The sequence below is a fragment of the Hylobates moloch genome, unplaced genomic scaffold (assembly GCF_009828535.3).
Source record: "Hylobates moloch isolate HMO894 unplaced genomic scaffold, HMol_V3 SCAFFOLD_16, whole genome shotgun sequence".
Taxonomy (NCBI): domain Eukaryota; kingdom Metazoa; phylum Chordata; class Mammalia; order Primates; family Hylobatidae; genus Hylobates; species Hylobates moloch.
In genome coordinates, this window is record NW_026652291.1 from 36,956,287 (window position 1) to 36,969,865 (window position 13,579).

General features: G+C 41.1%; 1 protein-coding gene across 4 annotated transcripts in view; it reads right to left on the bottom strand.

Annotated features, from left to right (window-relative positions):
* RAD51B (RAD51 paralog B) overlaps nucleotides 1–13,579 on the bottom strand; it is a 730,112-nt gene that overhangs the window by 72,534 nt on the left and 643,999 nt on the right. For all 4 annotated transcript variants that reach the window (XM_032179312.2, XM_032179313.2, XM_058429428.1 and 1 more), the window contains exon 10: nucleotides 1,835–1,913. In XM_032179312.2, the coding sequence (XP_032035203.1) occupies nucleotides 1,835–1,913 (79 nt within the window). The remainder of the gene's footprint in view (nucleotides 1–1,834; nucleotides 1,914–13,579) is intronic.

Below are 13,579 nucleotides of genomic sequence, written 5' to 3' on the forward strand. Positions count from 1 at the left end.
CTTTTTCGAAAAGTCATTCCTTGCAGTTTTTTTAACCTCTACCAATTCATTGTATTTCCAGGCTCTACTTTCTCTAAATAACTTTCTCTTCCCTCTTAAAATCATCATCTTAGCAATGAGCATCAGAGAGGCAACTCAGTGACTCTTCTTCTCACAAATGTTATCCCAAAAGTTATCCAAATTTGACCAGGCTTAGAAATGCTATTTAACAAAATGCCTAGTGATCAGGGTGCGTGTATCACATCAAGCCTCTTCACACACGTCATCTGAGCAGAACAAACTTTTTTCCTCCTGAAATTATCTTGTAATCTTCCATAGAATTTCTTGAAATCTTCATCGAAATTTGCTACTTACTATACTTCTAATCTTCTAAGAAGGCCTCTAAAAATGAAGAGCTGAATGCCACCCTCTGTACTGGGTAAATAAAAGTCCAGCTTTCTGATTGCTTATTAGTTATACACCCTTAGAGAGGATGTAACAAAGAGGCCTGCTGTTTGCTTTGCTTAATCTGGTCTTAAAATCTCTGCTCCTTTGTCAGAAAACACTATTTGCAATTGTAAAAAAAAATATTTACCAAGGAACTTGGATAGCATAAGTCAAAGGCTAAGAGCCAAAGGTCGTAGTTCTCACCCCAAATTTCGTGGACCTGAGAGTCCCCGCTGTGGAGCTCAGCTGCACCAAACAAACATGCTGCTTTGTGAGTCCATTAAGAAGCAGACATTTTAGAAGGGGAAGGAAAGGGAAGGCTGCAGCCTGTTCCTTAGTTAGAAGCATGAACTCTCCAGCCTGCCCTACATAATTCCTGCTAGGTCTTTGCACTGCATTGTGTCTCCATGGGGAAATTACAGGGACTGCCCTGTTTCATAAACCTGGGAAAAATATTTAACTTATAAATCCTTCAGGGCAGGACTTCTCCCATGGACAGCAGTGACAATATGCTCCTCTAGGGTCAGGCCAGATATTCACCTAAGCATCTCTGTGGGTGGGGTCTCCTGCCCGACAGCAGGGGACAGATGTGTATCCTGAGCACTTCTGTGCGGATCCTTCCTCATCCACAAAGCAGTTTTGTACATCTGATCTTGTGGGCTGACTCTTCTAACAGTGCTTGAATTTACCCTTTCATGTTAATTGTTTTCTGGAAAGACCCGTAATCGGGTGCCTTTCCTAACCACTGGCGTATCTAGCATCTGAGAATGAACCACCATTGTAGATCAGTGAGTTCCAGGATGTGGCCTCAGGGTGCTCTACCCTACGCAAGAACTCAGCTCCTTCTAAGTCCTGGGCTCATGTCACAAGGTGCAGGTCCTAAAGGTCTGGTCCCAGCAGGAAGACCATGTTAGGACAGGACAGGAAAAGGAAACAAGATAATCAGAAGGAGTCAGGGAAGTAGGGTTCATGGAGCCATGACATTGTGCCCCAGAGGCTGCCAACCCAGATGGTTCTTTAGCTTGTTAAGCAAGAGGGCTCTGAGGCAGCATTGGCTCCTCACCTCCACACTGGTGTCAGAATCATTGCCCACTTCATGCCATGGGATCTGGAAAGAGGAATGGGGTGGTAGCAATTCCGAGCTTTCTTGGTTTGATCCTCATGTTTTGATTGTCTCATTCTGTTAGGAAATTCTGTAGGTCTCCTTCAGCCCTCAATCTTCTCTGTCAAATTCTTGCCACAACTGCCGATCTCTTGCTCTCATTAGGGTAAATATCACTGGCCAATGCATCTTGGCTTTTGATTCTGTCTGGAGCTAGCTTCTATCAGAACCATAGCAGTAATTACCACTAGCAATGGGCAGCACTGAGCATAAGCTTAAAGAAATGGCTTAATCCAAGGACCTTACCTTGAAGAACCAGGCCTTCCTCCTTGATGGTGTAGACAAATGAGGTGAAGGGAGCCAGAGGGGACTTGGCAATAAGAATCTGCACATAAAGCACATTTTTCTAGGGTTAGTCAAAGGATCAGGGATGGGCCTCTATTCACTCCCCATCCCACTTTGACACAAAGTGGTAACATAGGACTATAAGTCACAAGGCTTATTTAAAAAAAAAAAACAACATTTTATAACCCAAGGTTTAAATGAGTGTTATCCTTTCAAAGTGGTCACCTTAAAAGGTTGTACATTTATTTCAACTATTCTGTCATCAAATGCCATATTCTTGAATCAATTCTTCTAGAAATAAGTCTCATTATTTTATAACACATGCTTAAATAGCTACCTTTCTGCCCAAAAATAAACCTAGCTTGATTCTCTAATTTTATTTATAAACTTAGCTGTTTTACTAAAAAAATTCAAAGGTATCTTTCAAAGATTTACTATCACTGCAAATATTCAAAATAACTTGCGAAAGGCAAAGCAATTGAAGGTTTCCTTGTTGGCCCTGGTCCTTCACCAAACCCTTTACTACGTGACTACATTTTCTCTTACTTAAGGTGTAGAGCATTTCCCATGGCCCTTGATTGTGGGTTTGGGTATATGACTTGCCAGGTGGCATGACACAGGTTGTGCCAGTTCCCAGCCGAGGCCTCAAAAAGCCTCAAGTATTTCTAGTTGTTCTCTTAATGTTTGTGCCATCGTCAGAGAAAAATATGTCCATGCTAGTCTGCTATCTCAGAAGGAGGGCAACAGATACCTGAAACAGAGCTGGCCAGTAAGGCTCAGGCTAAAGAGTTGACCCCTAGAGACCCACAGATACACAAGTTAAATATCACTGTATGCCTCTGAGATTTTGGTAGTGGAGTCATGAAGCATTAGTGCAGCAAGAGTTAACTGATATACCAGCCAAAATATCAAAAAATGTTTTCAGCAATGGCATTTTCCTAAGACAACACTTATTTTAAAGGAGATGGTTATTTGGTCATTTAAAAAAATCAGTATCATTAAGCCATTATCACATCTCATACAGTTCTACAGAACCTCTAATAATTGGTGGATTATTTTATTGGAATAATAAAATAATATTATCAATAATAATTGAGAATAATATTGGAAGATTAATGTCAGTTGCCTGTTTTACACATTAAAACAACATTATCAGAAACAGAGACAGTTTAAACTCTGAACTGTGTAGGCAATCAGGGAGGCAAGAGAGAAAGAAGAAACAATTTCAAATAATCAAAAGGCTTATATATAATATCTTGGCCTATCTCAATTCAACAAATATTTGCTGTCAACTATGAGAAGTGGTGGAAAAATGTGATGAAAAGATCACAGGTTTTAGTCATAGGCTTGGAATCTAGCTCTTCCACTGATCGGCTAGGAGCCTATGGCAGAGCCTACAATTTTCCTCTAGCAGCCATTCCCCTTCTTCCCTTTAGTAAATAACTCCCCAAGTTTCCACATTTCTCTGCTTCTTTTGCAAGTAGGTGTGGCTATGTGACCAAGCTTTGACTAGCAGAATGTGAGTACAAATGACAGGTAGAACTTCTGGATTATGTTTTCATAGGAAAACTGCATGCCCTTCACTTTCTCTTTCGCTCTTCCCAAGGCAGGAACCAGATCCAAGCAAATGGATGTGGACAACACTCTGGGGATGACAAGGCGGCATGAGAGAGGGAAGCTGGGTGGCTTCAGAGAGCATCAACGTCTCCTACTCGGGGTCACCAGTCCTCTCAGGGCAGAGCCACTTGTCTCAACTACTGTATTTTGACATCTTTGTTACTCCAGTGCAGCCTGAATTCTAACCAAAACTGTGACTCTGGACAACTAAACTTGTTAAGTCTCAGTTTCCCCACATGTAAAATGGTGATAAAAACACCTTCCTAAGTGGGATTATTATGAGGATTAAATTAAGTATACAAAATACCTGTCACTGTGTCAAACACAAAATAAGTTCATAATAAATAATAGGAACATTTCCAACTAACCCATCACATATGGTTCCCTTAACCCTCACTCACCAAATAACAATATACTTGGCTTCTACCAGAAGAAAGTCTCCAGTTGGGTTGCAATAATTTTTACAAATGTTCTAAAATTATTTAGATAAACTAGTTCATCATTCTCAGAACCAATGAGAAGAAAGTATAGGTGGGCATTTACACATTCATGTCAAAAATATTTCATTTGAAAATTAAGGTAGATCCCTTTCTGCCTGAGACAGTTTGGAGATGGTTCAATGTGAATTTATTTATTTATTTATTTATTTATTTATTTATTTATTTATTTATTTATTTTTTATTTTTTTGAGATGGAGTCTAGCTCTGTCGCCTAGGCTGGAGTGCAGTGGCGCAATCTCGGCTCACTGCAAGCTCCGCCTCACGGGTTCACACCATTCTCCTGCCTCAGCCTCCTGAGTAGCTAGGACTATAGGCGCCCACAACCATGTCCAGCTAATTTTTTGTATTTTTAGTGGAGACGGGGTTTCACTGTGTTAGCCAGGATGGTCTCAATCTCCTGACCTCGTGATCCACCCGCCTCAGCCCCCAAAGTGCTGGGATTACAGGCGTGAGCCACCATGCCCGGCGCAGTTCAATGTGAATTTTAAGGATATCTCTTAGAAGGGGAATGGCATGGTAGAAGAAAAAACAGTGGTTCTCGATTTTAATGTGGGTTTGCATCACCTGTGGGTCCTGTTGACCTGCACATTCTGATTCTGTAGGTTTTGAGTGGAGCCTAAGAGAGTCTGCATTTCTAACAGGCTCCCAAGAGACGACGATGCTGTGGTTCATAGACCACATTTTGAGTAGCCAGGTTCTAGGTAATTAGACTGATTGAAGAGTCTAAGATGGAGAAGCAAGAGATGGGAGATGTGGGGCCAGTTAGGAGGCGACTCCAATAATTCAGTGATAAGATAATAAGGGCCTAAACTATAGCTGTGCCAGAAAGAGTGGTAAAAAAGGAAATTGATAAGATAAATGTAAATCCTTTAGATCAAATAGCAGTAAAAATAAACTAAACATATAAAAAATCTCAGATCTTTGTTGTCTGTATGTAGCAACTAGACATGAAACCAAAAGGGTATAAATAGCAATAAATAAAGTATCATGCTATATTTTTAAAAATATTACCATTTTTATTTTATGCACTGCAGAAACTGAGACCCAGAAAAAAAGAATGTAATATTCCAATGCGACACAAGAATGGCATCTGAGCCTAAGCCTTCCAACTCTGTGGTGCTAACTCTACTTTCTAATAGCCAGTCTATGAGCAAGCCCTGAATCCCAGCCAAAAGGATCTCACACCTGGAGGGACCTCCCTGCCGGAAATCAAAGAGTTTGGACAGGTCACTGATTAATGCACTGTCCTTCTGGAGCAGGATTTAAAATGAGTCATCAAAAGGATGATCTGTGTGCAGTTAGAAAAAAGGAAGTGATAAGTTATGTCAGATGAATTCCATTTCCTTTCTTTGGAAAAGAACTTCCAGATTGATAGATCAGAGGGCTACCACCGACAAAAAACATCTGATTTCAGCAAAAAACGTGACAAACTCTCTTGATAGCCTTCTGGATAAAGTGAAGATAAGTTGAGCTGGGTGCTAATACCATTAAGTGGACTTGTGAGTGACCAAAAGGTCAGTAGTAACCTGGTGAGGGGCAGCAATCTCTAGTAGAATGTACTGAATTCTAGCTTGGTCTTACTGACTTGAATGAGATTGCTGATGTATTCAATTACACCCGTACAACAAATATGAAATCCAGCAGGGAATGGAACTGGCAAAAACTGCTCCTCTAATAGAGCTTACATTCTAAAGAAAGATAAGAAGTACAAAATAAATAAAATATGTTATGTTCGATCAGTATATGTGCAATGGATGAAAAGAGCAGATAAAGAATATAGGAAGTGTATTGGACTGGAGGTGGGGGCATCAATTTTGAATAGAGTATCATGAGATCTCACTGAAGAGGTGACATTTGGACTTGTGAATCAGGTAACTAAATGCATTGATGAGATGCTGAATTGATGGGAAGGTAACAGAAGACAAAAAATTTAGAGAAAGAGGTCATAGATTAGATTAGATAAACATGAAATCAAAACAAATCTCAATTTGGTTAGAACGTTGGAACAAATCCTACACATTGTTTGGGATGCAATTTTATTGAACTAAATGAAAGGCCTTGTCCTTGAGAACAGAGCACCAATGATTCATTATGGAACAGGCAAAATGAGATTCAGCATTCAGAAAATGGAATGATGGTTAACTACAGTTCAATATTAGTCAGCTGTGAGATGTAATTCTCAAAAATCTAGCAAGTTCTCAGGTTATATCAACGGAGATATAGTATGTGGAACAAGGGAGGTGATAGTCCTGCTCTCCTCCTCACCCAGGAAACCATGCCTGATGCAGTGTGTTTGGACTGGGGCCCAAATTCCAAAAGAAAAAATGACAAAGAAGGAGGTGGTTGGAGGCCCAAAGCAATCCATGACCACAAACACTTCAATGCAAACATCATGGTAAGAGGACTGGAGTGAAAATGCATACTGCTTTTCTATGAGTTTTCTAACCTGAAGATTCTATAATATTATATACTAGTATATACTATGTGAAGACGCATATTGATTTACTATGAGTTTTCTAACCTGAAGATTCTATAATATTATATACTAGTATATACTATGTGAAGACGCATATTGCTTTTACTATGAGTTTTCTAACCTGAGGATTCTGTAATATTATATGCTAGTATTATATACTATTATATACTATGTGAAGATGCATATTGCTTTTGAGTTTTCTAACCTGAAGATTCTGTAGTCTTATATACTAGTGAGGGGAAGTGTAAATTAGCTTTCTAGCCCAATATGTTTCAGGAAGAAAAGTGACGCTTGCCATGTATCTTTGTGGATACATATAGATTCCTCCCTTTTTTTGATCTGAATTAATGCCCCATGACCCTTCTGCCATTCAAACTATAAACTATCCTCTTCTAAAGCAGACAACCCCCCAGCAGATAATTTAGGCTGTGCTGGTTCAGATGTTCAGCCATCTCATAAATCTGGGGAGTTCTAATCATTGTCTGATGTAGGTGGTTTTCAAGTATCATTCTATCTTCTTCAATACATGATGCCCTGCAGGGAGGCCTAGGTACTTAATAAAACAACAGGGCTCTAGTGAAAAATTCTGATCACACTCAAACCTGTGTGCAATGTGTGAAAGTTGGCTTTGGAAGTCTGAGGGTTCAAAGAAATATGTAACTGGACAAGAATGAGTGTAGATATATGTGGCTCAGAAAGCCTGGGGCTCCTTGTGGTAGGTATGTGGTATGTGGGCAGTTAATCCCATCTCCCACAAATAGCCAAATTGTTTCTTCTTGAATATTTCCTTCATATCAGACCAGCTCGGCTTTAACTGCACTCTAACAAATACACTTTCTCCTCTCTTTACCTATCCTTGCAAGGAAAGTGGTCACCCATATTTTAAAATTCTTTGGAGGGTTTGGGCCTGTAATCTCAGCACGTTGGGAGGTTGAGGCAGGAGGACTGCTGGAGGCCAGGAGTTTGAGACCAGCCTGGGCAACATAGTGAGACTCTGTTTTGATTAATTGATCCAACTATCCATCAATTCTTTGGAGGAACATTTAACGTATATGCAATATGTACTTGATGCTGGATCCCCAATCCCACTACCATCTGGAAGCAATTTTCGTTATTTGTGCCATCCACCCACCCATCCATGCACTTTTTCAATCCACAAATATTTACTGAGCTCTTTTGTTTGTGCTTGGCACTGCTCTAGGTGCAGGGGATAGAGCAGGGAACAAGACAGAGAGGTCCGTGATCTCATGGAGCTGACATTCTGGTGGCAGAAGGCAGACAATACAGGGAAGCCTTTGGGTTTTTTCCACTGTGACATTCTACTATGTGCTCCTCACTCTAGGGCATTCAATCCATCCATCAACAAACATTTATTGAGTACCACACTCTGGGCCAGGCAGATTCAATTTACACTCTGTAAATTTGCACTTATTAAAATACTGCTACCTGTTTCTACCTCAGTTTATTTTTTAGAGGCAAGCTCTAAATTTTCAGTGGGATTCAGCAGATCTGGGGCATTTTCTGTAATCTCACTCTGTTCCCTTCTCTAGGATCTGATATGGTGCATTTCAGCTGAGGGCTCCTAGAATGATGGGCAGGTATCTTCCTCACTGTTCTTCACTTCATCCCTATGCTGGTGTGTGGAGGTTTCTCTCCAATGACAAGTAGAAACACAGAGGCCTATGTACTCTAAATAAAGCGTGGAAGGAAAATTGGCCATTGGGGCCCATGGGCTTCTCCTTGTAAACTCTCTCCTCCTTCTTTTATGTCCCTCTCCCCAGGTTTCTATTTTGCTCTCAGTAAATAAGCTGTCAGCTAATTCTCTCTACCCCTAAAGTGAGGGCTGGTAAACCTTCCCACATTAGCCTTCTCAGGTGTGTCTGCATTGTAATATAAGACTCTCAAAAAAGAGAAATGGTCTGCAATGATAGAAAGTGCAATAGGACTGGGGTGGGTAGGGGAGACTTCCAGGGTTCCTACAGTAATAATGCTGATGAGAACAACCACCAACGGACACTAATCTTCACAATAATCCTCAAAGGTAGGTAGCTTATAAGTACTGAAGCTGGGTTCCAACCCAGGCTACCTGGTTCTGTACTACCTGGTCTGTACTTTTAACCACCACGATGGCAGCTCCCAATCTGCCACATACAACTCAATCCACTTTTCTGGGATAATACATTAAATGAGGCAGGATACATAACAGCAAATAAGGGCTTTTTTTTTTCCTGCATGGATATTGCATGATTCAAGACAAAGAAGGGAGCTGGACAGGGTATCCGTGCGGGCTGCCTCAGCTGTTCGCAAGCTTCCACACTGGCAGTCTCCCTTCTGCCCTTCATCCCTGAAAGTCTAAATACAAATGTCACCTCTTCCAGAAGCTTCAGCCGATTTCTCCAGCCTAAAGTCATCTCTCTCTAATCTCTTCGTACTTTATCTGTACTCTCTAATTATTAGTTTTCTTTACTGTTTTATGGTTAATGTTACCTCAATTTAACATAATCTATTTGACCATTCTTCTTCTTGTTGCTGCTTCTGGTCCTGCAAACCTCTAGTGTGGTGCTATATACGTAAGAGAAGCTTCATTATGAAATACAAGAATGAATGAGTGAATAAATGCACAAATTGATGACCCACAGAAGCTCTACTGATTCATATCCATTTTTAGGACTTATCTGGTTCCCTCTTCCCAAAGTTAGGGGACTCAGAAAATGCCATAGAAAACAGCAGGCTTCCCAGTCAATCACTGCCAAGATTCTCGGCTTGGCCAGGCCCAAAGTCACGTCTTTGGTTTCAGCTTGCTATAGCATCACATGTTTTTCCTGGCCTGATCCCACTTCCAAGAGGCTCAGAAAGTGGAAAAGGAGCCACAGAACAGAAAGTGCTAGGCATAGTAACCCCAGGCCTTCTCCAGGATGGCGACACCTTCTAGGGATAGTGTCTGGGTCCTCCTTTTTAAAGTATAGGTGTGGCCCTCATCTGAGGCAACCCAGCCCAGCCCTTCTCCATGGGTGGCTAGGAAGGCCAGTGTGGAGCAGGCAGCACAGAGATGTCAGGAACGTTGGGCACAGGCTACCCTGGAGGCTCCTTTTTTTTTTTTTTTTTTTTTTTTTTTAGATGGAGTCTTGCTCTTGTTGCTCAGGTTGGAGTGCAGTGTTGTGATCTTGGCTCACTGCAACCTCCACCTTCCAGGTTCAGGCGATTCTCCTGCCTCAGCCTCCCGAGTAGCTGGGATTACAGGCACCCGCCACTGCGCCCAGCTAATTTTTTGTATTTTTAGTAGAGAGCGGATTTCACCATGTTGGCCAGGCTGGTCTCGAACTCCTGACCTCAGGTGGTCCACCCACTTCAGCCTCCCAAAATGCTGGGATTATAGGCGTGAGCCACTGCGCCCGGCCTGCAGGCTGCTTTTATAGAGTTCTGGTCCTGGCAGTTTACATGAGTTCCTGCAATACAGCCCCAACCTTAGGAAAAAGTGAGTTTTGCCTTTGTGGCCCAGGAAAGCAGACATGAATAGGCAGCCATGAGGCTGAGGGTAAGCTGGCACTGATTCTTCCACTTTCTCTTCTCTAATTCCTGTGCCAAGAAGGCTTCCTGTACACCAGTCATGAATTCTTCCTCTCTTCTATTTCCTTCCCCTTCCCACCCCAACCCCAAATCTCACATTAGTTCGGGGGTGAAAGGAAGAGTGAAATGACCTGGCAGAGGAAAAGTATAAGCAGAAGAGTTTCTTCCTGTAAGGGCAGGTGGTAGGACTGGCTTTCTTTCTATCTCTGCTATCTGCTGTAAGATGTGGGGCCCAGAGACAATGTAATATGTTCAGCAAAGAGAAGTACAGCAAGAAGCAACTGAAGTAGATAGCTCCCAAATATGACTTTGCATCCATCCACAATCTCCGGTCCTGCTAGTTTTTTAATCCTGTCTCAGTCTCCCTCATGATCAGCAAGATTATGTGGTCGTTGATAAATTCAGTGGGGATTTCCTTGTTGAATGTGTCTGATGCTTTTCATCTTCATGCAAGGGTCCTGTCGAGAAATTAGGGAGGAAGCCCACTGACTGAAACGTCCTTCTACACGGACCCTATTATCTCACTTCAACTGGAGTCCTAGGCTAATAAAACCCATTGGTAAGTTAAACAAACCTTTCCTCTAGCTATGCCAAGTGTCTGCGACAGAAATCCTTCATGCCAGAGTTTTCCTCCTTGTCCAAGACTTAGAAAAAAGTTGTTTTCTCAGCTGCTTTGAAGCTCAGGAAGAGAGCCAGGGAGGCAAACAAACCAGTTAGTCTTGCATCAGATAATTCAACAGGCTTTTGATAACCCCAAAGTCTTCTGTCCCTTCCCAGGTTGAGCTGAACTCTCCAAGCCAAAGGACAGAAGGGCCGGAAATGCTCCAGACAGGAAGATCTGTGACTGGAATGAGGCCATAGGATCAGGGGAGCTTGAAGTGTACCCAGTGATCCTCACAGGAATTCCCCATTGTGTTGCGAGAGCTGGAGGGAAAGATGGCAGAGGTCCAACTCCCAGTCTGTATTTGGATCTTAGACTGATTAGAATCTGCTTCATCACTTGGAAAATCACTCTGCATGGAACACTGAAGCCTCAACACCAGCAGCTTTGCAGGATTATGTGGGGAGAGCAGAGAATGAGTTTAGCGGCATCTAAACTGCCTTCTCAAAATGGAAGAGCAAGATCTGTAGAAGTAATACAGTGCTGGAAAATGGCAGGATGGAAAAATGAACTGTATTTGAGCAGGCATGAATTTATTAATTTGTCTACATGTGGCCTACTTCCCAAGTTTTTCTACAGAAATTAGGGGATATAAAGTAAGCTGATCTGAATCCCTAAAAATATAATATAAATAATAATATACAATATAATAATATGATATATAAATAATATAAATAATATAATTCTAGTCTCTGGGAAGAGTCTCTTAGGAAGCTTGACCTTGAGGTTATAAGATCCTATTTCTTCATAGAATATCATTATGCTTTTGTATAACACCTCTCTGGTGATTGTTTTCAAAATGTTTACCTATAATATAACACATCAAGTTCTCAAAGTATAAGAAAGTATTGCCTAGAAAAGAGCTAGGGCTCCTTAAAGAAAATATTAATTTTTTCTGATCAGTAGGATGTTAACTTAGTAAATTATGGAATAGTAAATAGTTCAGGGTCAGAATGACATTTTGAGTTTACTGTTTTTTCCTCAACATTTTATTATGAAACTTTTCAGACATACAACAAAAGTGAAAGAATTTTATAGTGAATAACCATAAACATATCAACTGGTTCTACCATTAACATTTTATTACTTGAACCCAGAAATTTGAGGTTGTAATGAGCTATGATTAGCTCTCCAGCCTGAGTGACAGACCAAGGCCCTGTCTCAAAAAACAGAAACAAAAAGACCAAAATAATTTTATTACACTTGTTTTTTTATCACATATCTATTTATCTGTCAACCCATCTTATTTTTTGTTCTGGTTGTTATTACATTTCAAAGTAAATTGCAAACATCAGTACACTTTTCTCTAACTACTTTAGCATGCATATAATTAACTACAAGCTTAATATTTATTAACACAATTTAAAAACCATGTTGGTCGGCTGGGCGCGGTGGCTCACGCTTGTAATCCCAGCACTTTGGGAGGCCGAGGCGGGCGGATCACAAGGTCAGGAGATCGAGACCATGGTGAAACCCCGTCTCTACTAAAAATACAAAAAATTAGCCGAGCGTGGTGGCGGGCGCCTGTAGTCCCAGCTACTCGGAGAGGCTGAGGCAGGAGAATGGCGTGAACCCGGGAGGCGGAGCTTGCAGTGAGCCGAGATTGCGCCACTGCACTCCAGCCTGGGCAACAGAGGGAGACTCTGTCTCAAAAAAAAAAAAAAAAAAAGTTGTTTTTTTTTTTTTTCAGTGAACTTTACATGTGGTTTGAAAGTGTTAGTAATTCTTATGGCCAAGTGCGGTGGCTCACGCCTGTAATCTCAGCACTTTGGGAGGCCGAGGTGGGCATATCACGAGGTCAGGAGATTGAGACCATCCTGGGTAACATAGTGAAACCCTGTCTCTACTAAAACAAAAAAACAAAAAAACAAAAAATTAGCCGGGCATGGTGGCACGGGAGGCTACTCGGGAGGCTGAGGCAGGAGAATCACTTGAACCCAGGAGGTGGAGGTTGCAGTGAGCTGAGATTGTGTCACTGTACTCCAGCCTGGCAACAAAGCTAGACTCTGTCTCAAAAAAAAAAAAAAAAAAAAAGTATTATTAATTCTTCCTGAATTATACCACAATCAGAGAAAATTCATCAACTACAAATACATGGTAGTATGCAAATTTATACAGTCAAAAATATGGGCCACCAATTCTTTCTAGATTAAGATCAGCTTTATTTAGGTATAATATACATGCAATAAAATTATTTTTTAACATCAGCATTTAAACTGTATATTTCCCTATACACTGCTTTAACTACACCACATAAGCTTTGATGTTGTATTTTTGTTTTCATTTTCATTCATTTCTAATTTCTCTTGTGATTTATTCTTTGACCTATTGCTTATGTAGGGGTGTGTCTGTGTGTGTGTGTTTTTAAATTTGCACACAATTGAGAATTTCCAAATTTTCCTTTTGTTACTGATTATTGACTTCACCCCAGGGCTGGGCGTGTTGGCTCACACCTATAATACCAGCACTTTGGGAGGCCGAGGTGGGCAGATCACTTGAGGCCAGGAGTTCAAGACCAGCCTGACCAACATGGCAAAACCCTGTCTCTACTAATCATACAAAAATTAGTTGGTTGTGGTGGTGCATGCCTGTAATCCCAGCTACTCAGGTGGCTGAGGCACAAGAATCACTTGAACCTGGGAGGCAGAGGTTGCAGTGAGCCAAGATCGTGCTACTGCACTCCAGCCTGGGTGACAGAGTGAGACTCTGTCTCAAAAAAAGCCAAAAAAAAAAAAAAAAAAAAAAAAAAATCACTCTATTGTGATTGTAGAAGTTTGTATGATTTCAATCTTTTAAATTTATTGAGGCTCAATTTGTATTCTAATTTATACTTGAGAAGAACATGTATCTGCTGTTGTTTAGAGTGTTCTATAGATGCCTTTGAG